Genomic DNA, 25,085 nt, shown 5'->3' with positions numbered 1-25,085 from the left:
TACAATAGAAAAAATAAATAAAATGCATGGGATTTGGAAAGCAGGACATCTTCATGAGGTTGCACACAGGGATGGAGCCATCCAGAGAGCAAGGTATTCTCTACTGTTGTGAGCAGCACGGTCTGACATCACAGCCACAGGAAGGAAGTGGATGAGGGGGACAGCCGGGACAGAAGGCGGCAGACCTAGTCGGACAGGACTCAAGACACAGCAAATGTTTAAGATTTTGTATGTGACTTCATATCATGTCTTTGGCAACCAAATCAGAAACATGTAAATACTTACTTTGAGCTCTCTTTGCTTATGGTGACAGCGGAGGTTCAGTGGTTGCTGCAGACGGCTCAGTAGAACAGACGTTCTGTATAGAATATTAAACATTTCATTATTTTTAACTGGAACATAGAGAAAAAATATTAATTGACACTTTACACAGTTTATTCTCAAGCTAACATGCTTATAAGGAAGTTTCTTCTATGTGCTCTGACTCTGTGAAGTGCTCTTTGTTTAGAATCTACATCACACTGTTATACTGCTCAGTTGTGGTCTAACTGTGAAAAAAGAGTATGCAGAGGCTCAAGGTAGCATAATATGTTTTACGTGTCCCCTCTGAAAAGCTGGTCAGCGCCTCCCAGTGCTGCTCGAGTGGCGTGGTTATAGCTCCCAAGCTAATTTTAGCATTAGCATCCTCTTTTCCGCTCGGAGTTGGCTTTTTTCCCTTAGAAGACATTTAGAGAGACGGCTCTACTTCTCTAAAGGAGTGTTTGACAAAAACGAAAAAGAACTGAAGCCGGTTTGGTGTGATAGTATGAGTGCGGAATGTTATAAAAATATAGTTTACCGGAGCTCACACTAAGTGTGTCTACTCCATCTAACTCTCAGACCGGAAGAAGTGATTTTGACAACAAGATTTCTCCAGAATCTCTGACGCCACCTTTAAATGATAATTTTTTTTATGAAGTAGCAACGAATCATGGCTAATCCTAGAAATACACTGAGGTGTCCTGAGAGAGCAAAATAATGAAGCATTTCTCCATAGTTCTTCACCTCGATCGTTTCCATATTGTTTTTCTTACATATTTCTGCATAATTTGTCCCACCACCAGTTGATCAGCGCCTGGCTTTGTGTCTGCCTTTTGGAGCTTTAATATTTAGAGCTGTGCTATGCCAAGGTACAACATAGAACCCTAATAAGTAAATGTGTCTCCTTTTTTAAATGAGAAATGTGAGTGGAGTAGTAGGGGAGAACGGGGTAATGTGAGACACTTTTTACATTTGCTCCCCTCAAAGTAAGCTTAAATGATTTATCAGTGAAATTTACACATTTCCCATTCATTCAGAATGTTTCCTAGCAATGGACATTATCAGAGTTGTCTGATGTCTCACTTTACCCCAGCTTAGGGGTAAACTGAGACAGACCAGAGAAATCAAGGGGGTAAACTGATCCACTTACTTTGTCCACTCTGAAACTACAAATAACAACACATGTTGTAACAGTTAGAATCCTGACAGCTAGCTTGAAAACCAAATATTCCAAAACTAATGTCGGACTAGTAACAGAATAATGGGGTTTGGTCAATTAAGCAAAAACATTTTCTAAACACTTGAAAGTAACTCTGATCATATACAACATATAATTCATATTCAATAATTAACATTCAAATGACAGATATAACCAGTTAGATTAAAACACAGTCTGGGGGTCAGAACACAGGACCCTTAGAGCCAGCTAGTGTCTGGGGGTCAGAGCAAAGGACAATCAAAACCAGCTAGAACAGCCTGGGACCCAGAACACAGGACTAGACCCACCTGTCATTTTTCATCTTTTGACTCTTTGATTAATATTTTTCTGCATTTGTTTTATTGGGATCATTCATTGAATAAAGACATATTACTTAGAGTCTATTGATGTTAAATGTCACTCTCCTGTCCCCCACATACATATAGGGATGGGAATCGAGAACCGGTTCTTGTTCAGAACCGGTGCCGAGTCAACCAATTCCTTGGAATCGTTAGCGTGCCTGCTTAACGATTCCGCTTATCGGTTCCGGTCGTTGCAAATGCGTCATGACCTCAGACACGTGCTGCTTTGTTTTGGTTCAGAACGCAGCAAACATGGCATTGATGCAGAAGCGCTCTAAAGCTTGGTTGTATTTAACGTGAAAAGGCGACAATATGGCCACTTCCAATAATTGTAAAGTTTCCATTTCGTCAAACGACCCGTGCACAGGCACAAGGAAGCGCGCAGACTGCTATCCCGACGGTTAAACGTTTACACGTCCACTGTCTTACTAGTCGGCACCAGAATTGCCCATCACTTGGATTTGAACATAAAATGTATGAGAATTAACGTGTGTGTAGGCCTAGGTGTGGGTAAGTGAAAGAGGGAGATACATAAAAAGGCGAGAGCAGCACAAAGCAAAGCAAAAAGGATTTCTTGACCGCTGCCAAAGGCCCGCTGTTTACTCTCGTTCATCAGCTGTTCTAGACGAACCCAAAACAACACACAGCGGGACTCGGCGGTCCGGTGATGATTAGGAAACGTTTTACATGACACTTTATAAAGACAGTAAGACACACTTAAAATAACGATCTCTGTCCGATATAAAAAAGCTCTGCCTTGGATATAAAACCATCCGCTGCGTGTGTCTGATGACGGGCCATCATATTACTAAAGCAGCGCGCCGCACATAAGAACAGCATGTACATTGTAAAGCTGAGATGGAGCGGTGACTCCTCTTTGCTGGCGTGGTGAAGAATAAGCAAAGCGATACATTCTCTTTTAGCCTTTCTGGCGTATATTCTCTTCTTGAATAGCTTACATGACTGACAGTTCAACAACAACATGCAACGTGACAGTTTGACCTAAGGCGTTCCTTCCATGGACCTATAAAGAAAGGGTTCATTCACTTGAACGTAGTGACATCATCACGTTGCCCTTTCAGAGTAAAGCGCAATCATATAATAACTCTTAACATATAATGATCTCGTATCCTTCCTGAGAGGGCAAACATGATAATTTTTCTGCATAGAAATGGTTCATTTGCCAAAGTTGATAGTTGGTCTTTTCTTTTCAAAAGACTTAATTGTATTTTTTCTGTCAGTTGAATTTTGTTTCAAGTGCAATTGAGCACTGTTTATATTCCAAAAGGCACAAGCTCTTCCTTGACTGTTTTCAGTCTGTGTTTTTAGTTTTTAGGGCACATAATGGCATTTGGGCTTAAAAGCCAAACATTTATTTTTTTGTTTGGACCAATTAATGTGAAAATTGACAATTTCCTAATCCTCAAGTAGCCTACTCTTGATAATCTTTCAAGGCACAGACTAGACACACCTCTGATCAGATATTAAAGAGAGATAATAAAAACAAACTCATTTGTACTTATTCTTTCACCCAATGAGAATCGATAAGAGAATCGAATCGATAAGCAGAATCGGAATCGTTAAATTCTTAACAATTCCCATCCCTACATACATATGTGCCAAACCATGCCCTTGCTGACACCCCTTCAACCATTCAACCCAGACCTCCGGCCCGCATTGTCTTTTGTCTTATTCAAATAGTCTCCTTGCTACCTCAAATATAATGGATTCATTAAAAGAGGACACAGACACTGTCTCACTTTACCCCACAGCATTTGTCTCACTTTACCCCACTGCCACAATTTGAGAAAAAACTACCTCTCTCAGCAATTCAGGCTAATCTTCAGTTACAGTGCTGTGTGAAAGTTTGTGAACCCCTTGAACCTTTTGGAATTTTATTTATTTTTACTATTATTAATTCATTTTTATCAATACCAGTATTTTTTATATGAAATAACAGATGTTTGTTTATCAATTCAACATTTTTCTTTTCCAGAAATCAATTGTTAAAACCGATAAAACAAATTATTTGACAACTGTTGTATGTGCAAAAGTTTGTGAACCCTAAGCTGCATTGCTTAAATCGAGCAAGTAAACACAATCAGATGGGCCAAATTGAGTCATGAAATGGACCAATGTAGTGAGAGATCTTTAGGGAAGAAATTGGGCGGCACTAGATAAAACAGAGATAAAACCAGGTCAGTTTAGGCTCACCAAAGTGAACCCATACAGGTCAGACATGCTAAAAGGGAAACAAATCTCTGAGGATCTCAGAAATAGAGTTTTGATGCTGCACATTTGTCTGGGGACAGCTATAAATTATTTTGAAAAAAGTTTGCACTCCATCGGTCCACCATGAGGCAAATCATCTACAAATTTAAGAGTGACTGAACATCTGCCTAGAAGTAGACTTCCTTCAAAAATATCCACAAGTGCCACAAGAAAAGTGATTTTTCAGTTAAAGCCAACCCAAACATTACATTTATAGGCCTTTCACACCGCCGCAAAATCGGCGCTAGTTCTGGGCTTGTTCGGAGTTAGAGCCAGTGTTTTGCTTTCACACCGCCAGAGAGCCTGCTCCGGGCCGTAAAAACCGGGGGAACTCATACCCCAGGATTGAGCAGGGTTTGATAAGAACTGCTTGCGCCAGCGGCTGGGGGAGGGATTATCCTGACCAGCCAGAGCAACTCAAACCTCATGCCCGCCATATTTAAAAACACCGCTACTACGAGACGTAAACATAACATAATTACCGAACGTAGTGAACAAATTGACCGGCGAGAATACGCTGTATGGGTCCTGTTTGCTTAAGAAAGCAAAGCGAGAGCCAACAAGTGTAAAAATAAGACGTATTCGCCGCTGTTGTTGTGCTTAAAGCTAGCGGTAGCTTTAGCGTTAGCCACAAGAGCAGCGGCGTCGGGTGACGTACACACACGTTTACAGTGACGTCATGACGTTGCTCTCTTGCCGGCTCCATGACTGTCTCCGGTCGATGTGAAACCAACCGGTTCATAACTGGGATAAGGCTGTAACCAGTTTTGAACTGACCCCAACACCAGCCTGGAACTGTCTCTTGGTTAATTTTGGTGTGAAAGGCCTATTAGTGATTTGCAGACCTCTCTTGCAGCATCTGGGACAGATGTGCATGGTTCCACAATAAGAAGAAAACTCAGTCAAAATGGCTTTCATGGGAGGGTTGCTGAAGAAGCCTCTGCTCTCAAAAAAGAACAAAACTGCTTGTCACAACTTTGCCAGAGAGCACCTGGAGATACCTGAAGTCTTATTCTGTGGACAGATAAGTCCAAAATTTAACTGTTTGGTCATAACCAAAACCGCCATGTTTGGGCAGAAACGCAACTCTGCCTACCACCAAGAGAACCTTGTCCCAAGTGAAGAATGGTGGTGTCAAATTGTCTGCAAATCTCCAGCTGTCATGTTTGGGTTGGTTTTTACGTGAAAAATCACTTTTCTTGTGGCGCTTGAGGATATTTTTGAAGGAAGATCACTTCTAGGCAGATGTTAAGTCACTCTAAGACCCCGTTTCCACTTGGCATTAACATCTGACTTTTGTAATCGGATCACATGAATAAAGCTTTAACTACAGGTGAAAACACTCTCAAGACGCATTGAGATCGGATCACAAAAACCACATTCGGAGGTGGTTTACGTCCGTTGTGACCGTTGTGTTCGCATTCATTTGGTAGTGGAAACACCAATGTGACTCTTGTCCACATTAGGGACCTCCTACTCAACTGCTGCCCCCTGCCTGAGCGGAAATACGTTAAAAGTGCATCACTGGCGTTCATGCATGTCCTCATTTCATTTCACTGCGTAAATCTGAAAACACGGAGAGCTGCAAGGCAACGACTTCCTGTTCTTATCTGCTTAAAAATAAAAGTCAACTCGCGTTTGGCTAGTAACAGGCTTTTAATGTGAAGGCGCACAGGAAATATTCTGTTCGCACGTAAAGTAACTTAACTGCATAAAGCCGTGTACTGGTGGTGGTGACAAGAGTGTAGCAGACGTTAGAAAAGCCGCCCGGCAAACACACATCTTTCACCAGCCAAAGTGGCGTAATAACTTACTCGCCTAAGAGTTTTTACTTTTACATACTATCTATGATATTTCCCGCATTTGGCGAGTGTTAATGTAGAGCCCTCTAAGCAGTGTTGTGCATCGCTCCTCCTTGTCTAAATGAGACAGTAGCCTATCTCTTCAACCTAGACTTGTAATTATCTTCGCATGTAATGCATTTTAATAGCAAATGCGATTAAAACTGTGGCACTGTACAGCCCTGTATGTTTACTTGTTTGAACCCCACCGGTTAAAAACAGCAATGCAAACGGAAATGATGTACGTGTTGATTTAAATACAGCGCGGGTAAATGGAATCGGATCACAAGTAGACAAAGAAGTCACATTTGAAAATGCAAGTGGGAACACACGGATTGAGAGCTGTCCACTTGTAACCAGATTCAAAAAGTCAGATGTTAATCCCAGGTGGAAACAGGGTCTTAAAGCTCTCCATTTGTAGTTGATTTGCCTCACAGTGGACCGATGGAGCTCAAATTTTTTTATATGAATTTATAGCTGTCCCCAGACAAATGTGCAACATCAAAACTCTATTCCTGAGATCCTCTGAGATTTTTTCCCTTTTAGCATGTCTGACCTGTATGGGTTCACTTTGGTGAGCCTAAACTGACCTGGTTGTATCTCTGTTTTATCTAGTGACACCCAATTTCTTCCCTAAAGATCTCTCATTAATCAATTTCAAGGTCTATTTCATCAATCAATTTGGCCCACCTGATTGTGTTAACCTGCTCAATTTAAGCAATGCAGCTCAGGGTTCACAAACTTTTGCACATACAACAGTTGGCAAATCATTTGTTTTATGTCTTTCAACAATTGATTTCTGGAAAAGAAAAATGTTGAATTTATAAACAAACATCTGTTATTTCATATAAAAAATACTGGTATTGATAAAAAATGAATTAATAATGGTAAAAATAAATACAATTCCAAAAGGTTCAAGGGGTTCACAAACTTTCACACAGCACTGTATCATCTTCACATGGTTTCATATGTTGGTAGTTCATCAACATGTATGATAGAACTTATTCTACCTGAATCAATTTGCTTTGTCACAACAGTTGATTAAGTTGACAGCAAGACAATTTACTTTTACATGCAAAAAATTTTTTTTTGTGAAAAAATAAACATGCTTACAACATCACCATGAGGTCCTCTCCTTCATGGCCAAGGGTAGATGAGAGGGGTTGAAAACATAAATCTCACATGACCAAAAATGTGTTCAATTGCTTAGATACGGGGGGTGTCTTTACCCAATGTCTCACATTCCCCCGTTCTCCCCTATAGACATGTGAAGCAAAGATAAAACAATGTCTTTTTAACATAAGGCTCGGTTACATTTGTTCAACTCGTGTCAAACTCCCTCCCAGTAGAAGAATGGGATAGAGAAGGAATAAAACGTTTTGCTGGCAGCCCAACACGGTGATGCGTGATGACTTAATCCGGTCAGTTTACAATGAGGAAGGATACACTTTCATATCCAAGAAATCCATGGGAGTGCATTGTTAATGACACCACTGGTACAAAGAGTTAAATTCAGATAGCAGAACTAAGTAGAGAGACTCTCAGACGGAGGCTGTTGCGGGCTCTGGGATTTTTTTCCCTGGCTCCAGTAAATAACTAGCTAGTGCTAATATCAGAGAGGCAACAGTGTTTTTCCTGCCTTTTAAAGGAAGCTCCGAGGCATAGCGGTCAGAGAGACTATCACTCAACCAAATAACTCCCTGTGTTCACAAGCACCCTAGCAGCAGAAAGTGTCCTTGAGCAAGGCATTGGAACCTAGCAGCTCCTGGGTGTATGGTGGTGGAGCTGAGCCTGACTCCATGACCACAAGAGAGAGAAGCCTTTTTCCCCTTCAGAAAGAACAATAAAGTAGCATTAGTATTCAGATCCTTACATCAGCTCATCTAGTTTAACCGTTGTTCTGTGATCTGAACGCCTTGGGGCTGATAATGCGGACCATATGGGTCCAGTTATTTTGGAGACACCGATGCTAAATATGGCAGCACCATGTTACAAAGACCTCAGCAAAGAGAAGGTTTAGACCAGGGTAATGCCATTTACACTACATATGCACACACATAGCAAGAAATAAGGCAAGGCACATCTGAATTTATTGTAGCCTCCAAAAGGGCTGTTGGTGTCTTTTGATTTTGAGACTTATTAGCTTAAAGGTAACCTATAGTGCAAATACTTTTTCACCATTATGTTAAGTTACTTTATTGGTCATTGGAAATTTGTCTTTTGGCATACTGGTGGGCACGGTTGATGTGATACCAGCCACCATTAGGTTTTACTACTAGCACCCTCCTGTCCGGTGCTGGGGATCCAACCAGAGACCTCATGGTTATCGGTCGGCCCCTCTTTCCTCTGCTAAGCCAATGGTAAGCCATGTGATGTGATCTTGTGCTTTGAGGCTTCCCACACAACAGAAAGTAGCAAAAGCAGTTGTTTACGTTGATTCCAAGTTGGAACTGTGTTGGAATCTGGTCTACCTGCAGTATTTCTAACCTTACCCACTGACCATAAGGGCTGAAAGTGTTCATATCTTGATTTGTAGACACATTTGTTGTGTAAAATAGTTCCACTTACCATGAAGACGAAAACTTTCCCTTCGTTTCAATCCCCATACTTCCCTGCTATTTAGTATGGTAGAAAAAGATTTAGGAAGACCCAATACATGTGGTCAGATTTAGTGTGCTCGAAAATACCCAGATGCCTACTAGAACCGTGATATTTTGTGATGTTGGACCTTAACTAAATGGTCAATTTGCATTTGCAATATAGGCCTGGAGGAGAGGACAGCTAACGGGGAAACCTAAAAATCAGTGTTTGAATGGCCGTTATTCTAATGAATGAATGTGAGGGATTATAACTGTAGATACATACAGTTTGTATTGACCCAGGGGAACGCTAACTTCCTGCACACTCACGTAATACCCTGCTGCCTCACATACTGTAGGTCTTTTCACGCAGCTCTCCTGCTTACTGAGTACTCTGTGTGTGTGTGTGTGTGTGTGTGTGTGTGTGTGTGTGTGTGTGTGTGTGTGTGTGTGTGTGTGTGTGTGTGTGTGTGTGTGTGTGTGTGTGTGTGTGTGTGTGTGTGTGTGTGTGTGTGTGTGTGTGTGTGTGTGTGTGTTTTAATGGCTTCAGTGCAACAGAAGTGAGTCTATGTAGAAGTCTTGGAGCACTGGGACAGCAAACCAAAAACTGTGGTGGTGGCTTCACATTCAGATTATGTGTGTAGGAGAGAGGGATTTAGTTTTTTGTGGGAATCTGAAAAAAACACACACAAAAAATGCATCCATTGAAATCTTTCGTTCTATACATGTTATGTAACATAGAGATTTAACAAGTGTGTTCTAAACAGGTAACACATTCAGAATTTAAACAACATGATTGAAGTTCACTATAGAGGATGAGAGCCAAGCTTATTTTACAGCTTGTCTCGCATCGCGGTAGCTAGCTGCAGTTTTTGTTTTCATCCTGACTACAGTGGAAAACTAGAGCACTTGGAAAACACTAGAAAAACAGTGAACAAAGCCATTGAGGAAGGCCGCTCACACAGATACAGGCCTCTGGCTAGTAAGACAGCATGAGCATTAACATCTGGGCTACATGGTCTACATGAGTATTTTATCCTTTTTTTTCTATGAGCATTTCCCCAGCATGTTGGTATCTGCAAGGTGCGTTTTTTGTGAGCGTATGGACGTGGATGCTGTTTTCTCTCTAAATATTCTGTTGTGATAGCTCGGGGATTGGACCCAAAAACACAATGCAGAAACTCAGGTAAACCAGTTTCCGAACAATATTTATTGTTAAGGGATCCGCGACAGACAGGCAGGGATACTGGACGGCCGGGGGTTGTAGCAAGCGGCGGAAAGGTGATCGGCGGAGGCAAACTGACACGGAAGAAAACGAGAGCAGAGTTAGTGACTTGCTCCAACTGAGGACGTGAAAAACAACAAACAAAAGACTCTTGGGCATAATACTGCTCTGGGAAGTAGTATACTCTGGCGCCGGATGACTGGAGTCACAGGCTTAAGTAGAGAGGGTCTAATTAGCCAACGATCCTCACCTGGAGCAGTCTGCCCCGGAGTGCAGCCACACCCACATGCCAACAGGGAGACAGACAAATGGAATAACAAGAGAGAGAGACAGACGAGGGAAAACATACAACACATACAGAGGAGAAGGAGAGGCTGCCGAGCCGTGAGTCATGACATAGTCTGTCGCACTAGAGTCAGAGATATGAGAATAGTAGCAGAACAGCAGTCGGTCCTGCTGAGCCCGGGGAACTGTCTTTGTGTGTTTCTCTGTGTGTGTTTCTCTGTGTGTGTCTTTGTTCCGTCTATATCTCGGTCCATGTCCAGACCCCCTTGGTCTCAGGGGAGGAACAGGGTATACATAGCTCTGAGTAATGCCACTGGCAGCCACTGACACACAGACACACTGTGGCAGCACACATGCGTATTGTCACTCCCAAACCTTGCTCCTCCCCCTTTTGTTTACCCTCATCATGGTAACCGAAGGCTGGCATTCTCTTTAGAGTGAATAAGCGGTCTGATGACTGAGCTAAACCAATGATACAGAAATACGGCCTGCTGGTTATGTGCCTCATGTGAAAGTCCAGTGGTGGTAGCCAATGCTTTACAGAAGGTAAAGCTACAATATGGTGGTCACTGGTTGCCGTATCCTTCAAAATCTATTCAGTTCATCTTTGATTCGGAACGGACATTTGTGCAAACTTGAAAGAAAATCCTTCAAAGTGTTCTTGAGATATTGCCCTCGCAAAAATGGCCGGGACGGGCAGATGGACGGACGGACGGACAGACAACCCCAAAACATAATGCTTCCGGCCCTTGGCCTCTTATATCTCCTCTTCATCTAATGTTTTCCTTTCCTTTTTAATTCTCTCCTTGTCTGTGTAAATCAGTCAGTGCTGTTACTATGAACTTTTTCAATCCACTGCCCACTCTGTACGTGCTTATAATAAAGCTGTTGTTGAGAGCCCCAGCCCCGTCTCACTCCCCCTCCCCCCTCTCTGTCTCCTGCAGCTGGGAGAAGCGAGTGGACCAGCGGGGCCGGTTCTACTACGTGGACCACAACACCAGGACCACCACATGGCAGAGGCCCACCGCCGAGTCCGTACGCAACTACCAGCAGTGGCAGAGCCAGCGCAGCCAGCTGCAGGGAGCCATGCACCAGTTCAGCCAGCGCTTCCTCTACCAGGTACAACCACAGGCCCAGCTCACAACAAGCACACACACTTTGCCCAAACTTTGCCATGCCATCTTCATATAGCATGAGCCTTTTTTTTTAATTACCGTTTGTCTTGTTCTTTGTGTTTCAATTTTCAACAGTAATATTAACAGTCAACACATTTCCTTGTTTTTCTTATATAGGGCCTATCCGTTACATTTGCTGTCTTCTGATTCTGTGATAGGCTAGAGTGGTGTGTGTTATTACATTTTTTTTTAAAGATTGGCACCAACAGACATATATTACGCCCCCTGTGGTTGAAAAGCACTGCACTAACTTAATCCCTAACAAGATGAAAATACAAGAGGAAATCCAAAACGGCTTATGAGCAAAATACATTTATTCAAGAAGAAAGATGGTTTCTCTATAGTAGTCAGTCACACAATAAAACGATAAAACATGGCCAGCACATACTCACAGTCCTTTCTGATTTGTGATTGGTTAAACACACACACACACACACACACACACACACACACACAGAGGGCTAAATATTCATGTTTTAGAAAAGTTTTCCTTTTAGGGTAAATTGATACCTTATATTTTTCAATGGGTCCATACATTTAGTATTTTGTAGTTTTGTCACTTTGTTACGGGTTCTTGCGGTGTAACACATTACTGCTGGGTTTAGAGTTCCTCCAGCTCCCATCGGTCAGAGTGGAAAGGCCCTGCAATACTCCTCATGAGAATGTCACATAACGGAACTTTGTTTGGATTTGCATGTCATCCCCAGTAAAATGCAGCCATCGCGTTCAATCCACCCTTTGAGTTAGCTCGGGGTTGTGTGTGACGCAGTGCGGTTCACTCGTTGGCCAATGGTCAGAAGTGGTGGGCTATAGGGGCGGGGGGTAACGCATGTTATTTGAAACTTGTTTAGTATTTGATAGTATTTTTCCAGTGAAGGTTTTAGACTTTATCTCTGTCGTTGTCCCTCTCAGTTTAGCTGCCGAGGTCAGACCTACCTCAGCCAAACACTAAATATTTCTGGGACTAAAACATCAATGATTTGTTTCTATGCACCATTAAGTAAAACCAGATTTAAAACTCTTAACAGGCTTTTTCATAAAAAAAACACCACTCCCTCCCTGCACTCTGTATGTGTTTGTGTGTGAGCTAGTGTTGACATGTTAATGAAATGTGTGGTGTATTTGTCCCTGTCCATGATTCAGTTTGTCTGTGTGTATTTTCTATGGGTCTCAGTGTTTGTGTATTTTCACATGCTTCTGAATTGTATGATTGTCATAGCCCACGTTCCCACTGAGCGGTACGGTTCGGTATGCATGTATTTGCTTTTCCACTGTCATAAGATGGAAACGGTACCATGATAAGCAAAAAGTGCGGTTTCTGTGTCACCTTTTTCATTGGGGCAAGGCAAGGCATGGCAAGGCAAGTTTATTTGTATAGCACATTTCAGACACAGGGCCACTCAATGTGCTTTACTGGAGCAAGATTAAAATACATCAAGTAGAAAAGCGAATGAAAAACATGAATAGAAATAAAACATTTAAATAAAAATAAAAATGACATGTTTCCAAAAGGGTGGAGCTCTGCAGTCAGTTGAATGGTCGACTGAATCATAAGTTCTGTGTGATAGAGATAAACCGCCATGTGTAATCTAGAAGACACAAAAGCTTATGCCCGAATTTTATTTATTGATTTTAGCTCAGCGTTTAATACGGTGCAACCACACCTACTTTTAAAGAAGCTGAAGGACATGAATGTCAACACAACACTCATTAAATGGTTTTATTCTTTTTTAACTGATCGGACGCAGCAAGTGAAGGTTAACCAGACATTATCAGAGTGTAAACACTGTAATACAGGAGTTCCACAGGGGTGTGTGCTCTCGCCGATTCTCTTTACACTATACACAAATGACTGCAGGAAAGTACACCCTAATAATTTGATTTTTAAATTTGCAGATGACACCGTAATTGTGAGCCTTCTTAATAAGAATATGGACTCTCTTTCGTACCATAACGAGATTGACATTTTTATTAAGTGGTGTGACGAAAATTGTTTGTTTTTAAATCTGACAAAAACACAAGAAATGGTTTTCGACCCGAGGCAAGTGAAGACACACGAACCAGTCATCATTAAAACACAAAAGATCAATCAAGTCACAACATACAAATACCTTGGCGTCCATATTGATAATATACTCTGCTGGAAGTCACACATTGATAAACTGTGCACTAAATTGCAACAAAGATTGTACTTTTTAAGACGCCTGAGACTGTATGGGGTTAGTAGTGAGATCATGTTAATCTTCTATAGAGCTATATTGGAGAGCCTAATCAGATATGGAATCACAGCCTGGTATGGCAACCTAACAGTGCAACTGAAAAACAGACTTAGGAGCATGCACAAAACAGCCATGAAGATCATAGGAATAAAACAATATGAGTCCATAGAGGAACTGTATAACCAGTCAGTTATTACTCAAGCAATAAAAATCTCCTCAGACTCCACTCATCCACTATCCTCTGAATATGAGCTTCTTCCATCAGGAAGAAGGTTTCGTATGTCAAGATGGAAAACGAACCGTTTTAAATTATCGTTTGTACCAGCGTCTATTAAGCTTCTGAACAATCATAAAAACTAGTGCAATAGCCCATAGGGCAATGGACACAAGCACTCAGCACTTTACTGTACAGCATTTTAAATGCATTAATGTCCATAGGCCTGGTTAACTAGTGCAATAGACCACGTGCAATAGAGCAGTGTGCAATAAACTCAGGCACTTTTTCTCGCACTTTCCTCGCACTTTAAATTGTCCGAATGTTTTTATGTCCTAGAATTACCGTGTGATGTTCTTGTTGTTTTAGCTTTGTCCAATGTGTAGGTTTTACTGTGTTTTTACTGTGTCATATTGTTGTTGTCTACTGGTTAAGCAAAATGTAGCACAATGCCCAAGACAAATTTCCTTAACAGGACAATAAAGTTTACCCTGACCCTGACCCCTGACCCTAATCACTCCGGAAAGAGTGAAGAATATTGTGTTTGAGAAAAAAAACTTGAGTCCAATATTATAAAGAATATTCCCTCTAAATAGCCAACACTATTCACGTCAGAGGAGGTGAACTTTGAACATCAAACCTTCATCAAATAACAGTTCTAGCTCCATACATCAGACCAACAGAAAAGCCATTGTGAAAAGATCAACCCAAAATGTGAAGAGGTGGTGTGTAGCTTGGTAGCTTTGACTGATGTATTGTCCACTGGCGTTTACTGTAGCCCCTGGCAGATTGTGGTACTACTTATATTACTCTGTTGACTTTATTGATTTTAACAGCAAAGTTATTGGTGAAACTGAAAATGGCTTTTTGTCTGCGGTGCCCTTTAGCAAGGAAAGTACAGCTCACATCTGCATGGAAGAGGAGCGCTTCTGTCATCTCTTCTCTGTCATCTCAGTGCTTAGTACCAATACCAAACCAAACAGTATGTATTCTGATGCTACCAAGACTGGCATTAAAATTCTTTATCAGATTATTTTTATTTAAAACATAGCAGTTTCTTATTTGAAAAAAAAAACATTGTTTCATACGTTGTTTGGTATAGGTGTAGGCTAGCTTTTATTTACAGTTATAATAGTCTATTGAAAAATGTCACTTTTTCTAAAATACAGTGGTGATGCTAAAAGAAGCCTCATACATTTCCTGAAACATGATGTTGTTTTCTGCATTAGAACAAGGACACTTAAAGAGCACCTATTATGCTTTTTCATCTTCTCTGACCTATAAATGCTGTTATAATGTTATACAGTCATACTAAATGATACCAAAGTGTCAAATAATGACGTATGCATTTTAGACAACTTCCCTGCTTTCTGTCTGGGGTGGCTGCAGGTGGCTGTGCACAGCCTCAACACTCCGATGCCAATACTTTTTTCTTTCTAATAATCAGGGGGTATTCAATCAATTGGAGACAGATGTCGTCTGGTCTTAGCCTGAATGTATGTCCACATTTGCAGTGACTTGAGAATTCATGTGTGATGTACAAATGATTGAAAGAATGGTGACACTGCACTCTACGCGTTAGGTCAGACACATTCAGGTCCTGTGTGGGCATATTCCCTCGTGTGTGTGTGTGTGTGTGTGTGTGTGTGTGTGTGTGTGTGTGTGTGTGTGTGTGTGTGTGTGTGTGTGTGTGTGTGTGTGTGTGTGTGTGTGTGTGTGTGTGTGTGTGTGTGTGTGTGTGTGTGTGTGTGTGTGTGTGTGTGTGTGTGTGTGTGTGTGTGTGTGTGTGTGTGTGTGTGTGTATCCAATAGGCTGGTCTGCCCTCCATGTTGATAGTATACTGCTCAGTCTTGGAATGCCCACACTGCTGATAGCGGCGACTATTTATGGACCCAGTGTGTGTGAACGGAAACACACACACACACACAAAAGAGCTCATAGTTTAACTGTGAACACAACACAGCCACATGTTCTACTGCCCGACTGACACAGGGTTTGGACGCACCAAATGTGAAAACTACTTCTAAATGTCTCTGGAATTGAATATTTATTGTCCCTCCTTGCCATTATGTAAACAGGACATGTCAAGACATTATTGGTGCATTGTGTATGTGGATGCTGAGGCCCTTACTGTTAAATCACATGCTCCTTTGTGTGTGTGTGGGTGTGTGTGTGGGGGGGGGGGGGCAGATGTGTTCACAGGGCTGCAATGTGGAGGTCTGGTGCCACATTTCTTTGTCTGTAGCACATGACAACCAAAGAGGGTAAAGAGGCCGCTCGTCCTCTTAAAATGTACCATGGTGTCGTAAGGGACACTTCTTTGCCTGCGCTAGGCACACACACACACACACACACACACACACACACACACACACACAACACACACACACAAACACAAGCATGCACTTACAGTGAGATAGGTGGATACTTGTAGATATACACTTAGTAGCTGGTCCTGTGTGTGTGTGTGTGTGTGTGTGTGTGTGTGTGTGTGTGTGTGTGCGTGTGCGTGTGTGTGTGCGCGTGTGTTTGCGGCGTAATTGCAGCTCGTTAGGAACCCCAGAGGGAGCTGACCCCAGAGTAATTAAATTGCAGTTTCCGCCCCCCCTGGTCTGTCCCTTCCTTTACCCCACCCACTCCCCCTCTTCCTAAATCCCCCAATCTACATCTCCTTGGCAAAATCCCCCTTTTTTTCTGCATCACACTGAAAAATCTGAATTTAATTTTTAATTTTTATCTTGGTTAATTTCAGATAACCTCTCTTCATCATCTTGGGACCCTCAATGGCCTCCTTCTTCCTCCCTTCCCTCCTTTCTCTCTCGCTCTCTCTCTCTCTCTCTCTCTCTCTGTCCATTCTGGGCTGGAACAAGGAGCCCTTAACAGCAGCACCTGAATCAGCCCTGTGTTAAGTCACTAGCGCCACTCAACAGAAAGCTCTCAACACACGTCCACACACGGCCAAATCAATGTCACGTTCAGTGCTGTTTACACACACAGGCCGTCTAGTGCTCACGTTTCCATACAGCACGCATTGTAAGTGCTTTATAACATGAAAGGACAATGAGCGCAAGTCATTTCACCTGCACTGATGCTAGTTGTTAAGGGTGCACTAGGCAGATCTAAGGGGGATGGGGGATTGGTTTACATTTGCAGAGCCTGCAGTTAGTTAACAAAACGTACAAACTTTACGTGTAAATATTGAATATTCTATAATCAAGTTTTTTTTTTTAAACGGCCCACCGCTTCTAGTTATTAGAGGGGAGTGACATGCAGAGAACAACCGCGGGTGGGAATCGAACCCGGGTCTGCTGCTGGGCCCGGGGGGGGGGGGGGGGGACGCCCTACCAACTGAGCTAAGGGCGCCCCCGAGAGTATATCTATGTAAAATTCTTGCTTTGCAGGATATAAACAGGAAGTATAATGTTGCCATTGAGCCAGTATGTTATGGTGGAGTCAGCAATTCTGGGGAATGCTTGTTGATTTTTTTTCAAAATCAGTGACTGTCTCTTCACGATCAGATACCTGTCTGTACTGTGTGCGCACTGAAAAAAATCTGGTGTTAATACAAAGCCTAGGCTCTGTAAACTGCTGTGTAAACAAAGGGGCTAGCAACATGCCCATGTACAGAGCCTAGGCTGTGTATAAACACCAGATTTTTTTAACATACACATTACAGACAGATTAGATTGTGAGGAGATATTTATTGATTTTAGAAACAATATTTTTCCAGAATTGCTGACTTTTAAATGTAGGCTACAGCTTTTTGTAATTTTTTTTCATTTTGGCAAATTTGCAGCATTAAAAGTACGCACAATGAGCTGTTAGCAGTTACTGTTTGTAATGTGTTTTCATGAAGACTCCAAGAACTATCAATGGTTAAAGCAATATTGAAGAGAACTTGGAAAACATGATGATTCCCAGGCAAGTGCTGATCGTCTTTTTTATGATTTCTCAGCAGATTTACAGACATGTATTTGCAATGGTATTGGAGCTAATGCTGTCATTGGGTAGTCTCCCTGAACCTTACAATACGGTATGTTTATCATGGCTGTTTGTTCAGCTTTGACTGAGAAGAAAAAGAGAAAAAGTAAGAATTTTTTGCTAATGGTACCAAAGTACCTTAATAGCCTGCATGATTTGTTACACCACCACGGTTGCAGTTTCAGCTGTTAGTCAGCCGGCCAAATCTGTGCTCCAAACTATTAAAACTATCTTCCACTTGTTTTCAGAAAACACCAACATTCACCTATTTTTGTTCACCTGATCATACAATATAAATTAGGGGCCATTTAGTTTAATAAAAAGCAGCCGTGAGACATTCTCTGTGAATAATCCTTGACTTATTAAAAGAGAGAACTCAACAGATTCCCTAGCTACATATTCATGAGCTTTTAACCGCAGTTCAAACCATAAGATGTATTGCCGACTTTCATGATTGTTGATTCATTCTTCGTTATGTTTCAAGTAAAAATGCCAGCTGACTGGACAGAACAAGAGGATCTGAAGACGTCAACTTGTGGCTGTTTGAAAATGTGATTCTTTAAAAATGAATTACCTGTTGCCAGTTATGATACGCACTAGTGGTACGAAGAGCGGGCGAGTGAGCATCACTTATTATGAGACGAGACAACAAGCTTATTCAAGCACAAACTGCTTGGCTAAAGCAGTGTGAAACACAAATCTGAGCCACCATGTTTTCAAAGTGCTTGAATGGCTGATGAACTCACTGACCTCAAGTTGACTGGATTCTTGTATTCACTTTCTGTCTTTGTGAGCACACATTTGTCTCATTTAAGACAATTAGCAAATAGTATTCCTTCTGCTGTATTTCCAGGTTTTCTCTTAGCAGTAGAATCAAGAACTGAAACATTTCTTGAGATTTTAGGGAATTTTTATGAGCTCCTGCACCAGTGTCGGACACCAGTTTGTAAACGCTGCCATACTGAGAAATACAGAGAGTTTTGTAGGGAGCTGATAGGCTAGATCAACTTTGTGTCAACTCGTTTGGCGATGGCTTGAATGTAACCGAAATTCATTTATATGAAAAAGTTACGCATTATAGATTCAAGTGTTTTTCGCTTGTTCAAATGGACTATAGCTTAGATGGCCATTTTCACCTGCGAGACCCTAGCTTTTGAAACAGTCCTTTATGGCGTATTCCTTCCAGATCCATAACACCCAGCCATTATTTCACAGCTTTCTGCCAACACGCTGCTTTTCCCTCTCTTCCTCTCTCTCTCTCTCCCTTGTTTTCTCAGTCTCTCTCTCTCTCTCTCTCTCTCATCTCCTCCCTCCCTCTGTCTGGAAGCTGCTGAGGAGCTGACTGGTCAGAGCCAGGATGAAGTCATCATGTCTTTATATCATTATATTCTCCTTTTACCTTTTTTAGTCACAGAAAACCCAAAAGGGTGGGGCGCCGCCAGGGCATAGATTGGCTGTTGATGGGAGCGTCACACACACACGCACACACACACACACACACACACACACACTTACACACTTTAACCCTGCTCTGTGCCCACTGTGCTGGCTCCTCTAAGCAGGGTCCCGTCCTTTCCATGCTGGCTCCCTCAGACTTTCCATGACAGAGCCATTTGAAATGGGCACAGTCACAGTTCTTTTTGGGGAGAACGCTCTGTAAAAGTGACGTTGACGTTCTGTGGATAATGCTCTACTTCATGGCTTCTCAGAAATTAATCATCACTCTTGTGGTGAATGCAACATGTCTTAAAGGAGGGGGAAAAAGTTATTTGAAGGCCCACCACTTTACATTTGGGAAAATGGTGGTTTTGTTGGCTTTTTTTTTTTTTTTTTTTTTTGCCTAAGTGTAGCCAATAAAGGACAACAAGCGTTACCTGTTCTGCCAAAACCAAACATGTAACAGATGGGGGTGGAGCCACCAAAAATACACTTCCCACATGTTTGGATGTTTTTCTGAATGCATAATTGATTTATTTTTGTTGTCCATGTTGGTGTCTTCTAATGCCTGGTTTCCACTGAGCAGGGACAGGGCCCGGTAACCCTAGGTCTGGCTTGCGTTTCCACTGCCGACAGCCCTCTTACTTATAGGCGGGGTTTATGTAGGACCCCGATAGCCTTGGTCGGTCTATGGATGGGGACACATTGTCGCCCGTAAGATTGATTCAACGAAGAGGGAAAAGGCCTTTCTATTGCCAAGGAGATTACACACGGCCGTTTGTCTCTCGTATCCAAATGATAATACTGTCGACCAATCAACGGACTGCAGTGTGTAGTTGGAGGACCCTTTGGGACCGCTTGGTATCCCAACAAAAGGGTGACAGAAATGGATGTGTCACAGTTTGCTTATCTTGGTACCCTTTCCGGTTCGTGGAAACGCAAATAACTGCATGCCGAACCGTACCGCACCACTCAGTGGAAATGAGGCCTAACAATCCCCACATAGTGCCCCACTGCATCACCATAGCAGTGTAACATGCTCAGTGCTACAGTTAATGATTTGGAAGTTGTTAGCAACACACCTATACCGGCCTATTGGGTAAACATCTTTTAGCAAACCCGTCAGTGGCTACCAATCCCTGACACACGTCTTTTCAGCTACTTTTCCACTCGGGCTAATGTATTTGTGTGTGTGAGTGTGTGTATGTGTTTTCCAACATAAGAACATACACGTTGACTGTTCGCCACCGACAAACTTTTCCACACCGTGCCCCCCCCCCCCCCACACACACACACACAGTGTGTTTGAGTGAGTGAGTGCAGGCTGTATAAACCCCACCAGTGGTTTCCAGGCCCAGGGTGAATAAAGGTGCCTTTTGTCAGGCGCAGGGTGTGGGTTGGGTTGGGGCGGCCCGGGAGAAGAGGGTGGGGTGGAGGTGGGTGTCCAGTCTGGAACAAGCATGAATGTTCCCCTCAGTTCCCCTCAGACATGGCACTTCCCTGCCTACTTTCACAGCAGCGCTAGAAGAGAGAGAGAAGGAGGAGGAGGAGGACCTCTGGGTAGGGTGGGAGGTGAGCGGGAAGCTGTCGGGGGGGCGGGCTTTGCACCCAGCCAGTGAGCTCATTGGAACAGCGTTGTTGTTTTATCCTCCTACCGAGCGTGTAGTTTTTGGAAAGGCATACGAGCCACCGGCCGGCCAGATCCCTCAGTCGCCCCTCACCGCTGCAGCAGAACAGAGCCACGACCCCCCCTACCCCTCACCCCTCTTTGCCCTTAACACTCTCATACACACACACTCATACTCACTAGAGCCGGCCTGGCTTGGCCCACAGCTATCCATTCCTTGGTTTTCCTTGAGTTTGCGAAGACTTGACCATCTTGTCCGAGTCCAGGCAAAGCTTAACTGAGTTTTATTGGCGTTTTTTTTTTCATCTGAACTTTCATTGGTTTTCCCTCCTTTCTGTATTGGGGGATAACCTCTTCCTCCTCCTCACCCTTCACCCTGGTGTGACGGTGAGAAATGGAGGGGACCATCAGAAGAATGTCACACCCGACCAGGACAAACAGCAGTGCAGCAGAAAGAGCTGTGCAGAGAGAGGGGAGGTGAGAGGGAGACAGAAAAGCTCTTCCTAACTGGATTTTTTTTCTCTCTCTCTCTCTTGTTTCTCCCTCAGCCATCCGGTGCTCCTCCGGTGGAGAATGATCCTTTGGGCGCGCTGCCTCCCGGATGGGGTAAGTCTGTCTGCCTTACACAAGAAATGTTGGAGAATGCTTGAGTTTTAATAATGCTGTTTTCAAGGTTTAGAAATGTGCTTGAAATCTGAACACATTACTGAAAAAAACGCTGTTTTTTTCTCCAAATTGATGAGACCCATTGGCTAAGAAAGTAGTCAAGTTTACACAAAAAGAAATGTCAATACCTTCATATTATCGACGGTTCTAATCAAAGAAATATTTACAACATTGGGCGCATGTAGCATAATCCCTTTGATTGATGTGTAATTGAATTTTTTTTCATAAATATTTTAATAAAACATCCTTAATTTTTCTTCAATAGCTTCCACGTCATAAAAAAAGTACTGCGCAGGATACCTCTATATATATATATATATATATATATAGAGGTATATATATATATATATATATATATATATATATAGAGGTATATATATATATATATATTGGGTTTTGGTTGTTTATGTAAAATCCATAAATTTTTCTTCGTTAACCTTATTAGGTGATCGTCAATATGCATTTTGTGAATAAAGCTCCATTTTAGATAAGGTGAATTATGAAATCGTAAACATGTTTTTTCTTCTTTTTATAATTAAAACTTTGGGGTTATTTTATAAAGTCGAATTTTTATCTTGAAAGTGTCTGGAAAAGTCCTTTTTAATGTACATACATACTGGAGCCTTATCTGTCAGCGATGGGGGGGAGGGGGGGGCTGAGATGTTCTAACACGGCCTCGGGGTTAACCCTCTGTCAACAGGTTAGATCTTTAGGAACAGTCCCCGTACCTCCTGGAGGTGTTGAAATCCATCTGATCAGTAAGGCCTGGACTCTGAGCTGTGTTCCATCCAAACCTTAAACCATCACTAGTGTCTTGACTATTCACCAGTATTTTCCATAGCTAAGCAATGTGATTTAGTAAGAGAAATAAACAGCGGGTCAGTCGGTTTAAGTCAATCAAAATGTGCTTCTCATTAATGCAGGCAGTTGTTCGGTTTAGGTGAAATGTTGCAAAACGTTTGCAGCATGGCAGCTTTTCCACATGTTGAAGAAGATCTAAAGGCCTTTAGTGCAACATGATAAAACAATGCTGGTCCTGTGGTGTGTGTTACTGGCTCCAGTATCCATCACTTTCTTAATTGATTGATTTATGTCTCTGCTCATAATCGTTTTTGATTTTCATTCCATTGTTGCAAAATCTGGATCAAATGTCTGTCGGTTTCTTTTCTAATGTTGAGCTCATGTTTCAGCCATCCATCACATGAACATACGCTCTCCCTTCACTCTTTAACTCCGCTAAATTACAGAGGCCGCGTTATTGATGGGTCTCTCCATCGGACAACATTTTCCCAAATGAGTAATGTAATGGGATCCAACGCAGAATCAATGTGGGGCACGCATAGGTTCATTCATTCATAAGCTAAACGCTGCTGGCACTTGTAGCAACATCTTCACAGACTCAATCTCACAGCCATGATACCCCCCTCCCCCCCCTCACTCTCCCCTCGTTACCCATGATGCCTTTTCAACATGCTGCGGTAACTCCAAGACCAAAAACCACAATTATATCGCTGGCTCACAATTCGCTCGTCTGGCGCGCTCTTTTTTTTGTTTTTTGTTTTTTATCTGCGGTTTTTCCAAGGCTTGGATTCTAAAAAAGAGAAGGATGGGAGAAAAGAGGGAGAGATTGAGGAGAAAGAGAGACAGTGGCAAAATGAAAGAAAGTATAGAGAGGGTGGGGGGGAGGGGGGTCAAAATGGGTATTAAAGTGGGGGGTGGAGTGAGTCAAGGAGCAAAGCCAGTAAGAGTTGCAATGTGAGCGCCGCTGTTTTCTGGGCCCTCCACACACTCCTGTTAATGAGAAAAAGATGTCAGCGCCATGGAGGGAGAGAGGCACCAGCTACTTTCTCTTGAGACCAGGGGCTTACCGTACACACACACACACACCCCACCCCCCCCACACACACACACACACAAAGAACAATTCACAAAAAGAACATTTTGCACACTTCTTTAAAATGTTATTATATGTCAAAAAATGTATTCCATTGTAGTTGTTGAACTACTGTAGTTTTTTTTTTTTTTTAAATCTAATCTTGACTCCATGTTGGATATTTGCCCGTGAGAAGGTGGTCACTTTGAGTCTGGAAAGATTGTAAAATGCTTGCTTCAAAATCTTTTCAAAGGTTTGAAATGTGCTGGAAATCTCAACACATTGCTAATAATTGCTAACTAATAATTGGGCTCAAGTAGCACACTCATTTTGATTTATAATGTGTGATTCACTTATTTTTTAACAAATATTTTAATAGAAATAATAATTATGGATAGTGGATTTTAGTGCTTCTATTTTAAATTGATATGTTAATGGCAATCAATTTTTTGTTTCTTACCTACTTACTTTTCTTAACCCATTGATGCCGGCTGCTGTGCGATGCAACATTGTATCTCCTGCCGGCTGCTGCGTAGCGCAGCATTGTTGATTCACGTCAATCAGAAATAAATTAATTTTTAATTTTTAAAAAATGATTAAAAAATAAGCCGGCTGTGTCGGTGATAGTGTATTACAGAACAGTTAGTGGCGTTCGGAGCGCAGAATCTAGGTCTACTATAGGCTACTGACGAAAATCACACAACACATTGCATTTATTTATTAACAATATTTATGAATTTAGGCTATATTTTGCTGCTCCAACTCAAATTCAGTTTAGTTTTCATCTCCGTGGTATACAGCTGTTTGGAGCAGCTGATCGGCTCCCGACAGCAGGAGTCAGTCTGCGTTCCAGTTGTACTGGGAAGTCGGATTTATGGTGCCAGTGATAACCGAACTAAATTATAAAATAAAGCCATTTCTTCTTTCCTATATCTGTCTATCTTTATCCCTCCACTGCACATTCAGTCACTACTATCCATGCTAAAAGGAAGCAGGATTATAACCTCATTTAGCACATTATTTTTAAATATTTTATATTATTTATTATTATTTTTTCTCCCCCATCTAATTTTGACGATTTTTTGAAAAATGTGTTGGTTTGTAAGCGCTAAGGGAGCATGTTTAAATAAAACCTGTGAACCTTACCCTTTAAATGTATTTTATTTAATGTGTCTATGTGCTACACAGGCTTAGATATTAAGGTTTTGGTAGACGTTGACAATTCGTAGTATTTTTTCAGAAAACCCTCAGGCATTAAGGACATGCATCCTAGATTGCCATAGTGGCAATGGGTTAAAATGTGCTTTGATTTTACTCATGAAAACACTGTATGAAACCATGCTTTCAGACACCCCCGTCACAGCCTTAATTCCACACACACACATGCTGAGGTTTACCCTGGTAGAGGTATTTGGATCGAGCCACAGTGAAATATCACACAGACGCGCTGGGTATCTATCAGGGTGGTGAGATTTTCACATTGTTTTTTTGTTCCCGTCCGGCCGTTGCTCACAGACACTGGATCCCGTCTATTTATCAGAAATTGTCTGACGCACCTTGAACGTCACACACACACTTGTCTTTTGAGCTTTGTCATTAGCTTTCTGCATTCAAGAGCTGGAAACATTTAGTTTGTTCTGTCTTGTGTCCACAGAGAAGCGACAGGACAATGGGAGAGTGTACTTTGTCAACCACAACACGCGGACAACACAGTGGGACGATCCTCGGACCCAAGGGTGAGACCATACCCTACAAAGTGTGTGTGTGTGTGTGTGTGTGTGTGTGTGTGTGTGTGTGTGTGTGTGTGTGTGTGTGTGTGTGTGTGTGTGTGT

At 42.1% G+C, this 25,085-nt stretch overlaps 1 protein-coding gene across 4 annotated transcripts in view; it reads left to right on the top strand.

Moving 5' to 3' along the window:
• Positions 1–25,085, top strand: part of wwp2 (WW domain containing E3 ubiquitin protein ligase 2) — a 104,979-nt gene that overhangs the window by 52,418 nt on the left and 27,476 nt on the right. For all 4 annotated transcript variants that reach the window (XM_080028329.1, XM_080028326.1, XM_080028327.1 and 1 more), the window contains exons 10-12: positions 11,006–11,180; positions 21,263–21,320; positions 24,908–24,989. In XM_080028329.1, coding sequence (XP_079884455.1) covers positions 11,006–11,180; positions 21,263–21,320; positions 24,908–24,989 — 315 coding nt within the window. The remainder of the gene's footprint in view (positions 1–11,005; positions 11,181–21,262; positions 21,321–24,907; positions 24,990–25,085) is intronic.

The sequence above is a fragment of the Ammodytes marinus genome (assembly GCF_949987685.1).
Source record: "Ammodytes marinus genome assembly, chromosome: 5".
In the NCBI taxonomy this organism is placed as follows: domain Eukaryota; kingdom Metazoa; phylum Chordata; class Actinopteri; order Uranoscopiformes; family Ammodytidae; genus Ammodytes; species Ammodytes marinus.
This window is presented reverse-complemented; position numbering and strand designations above follow the sequence as displayed.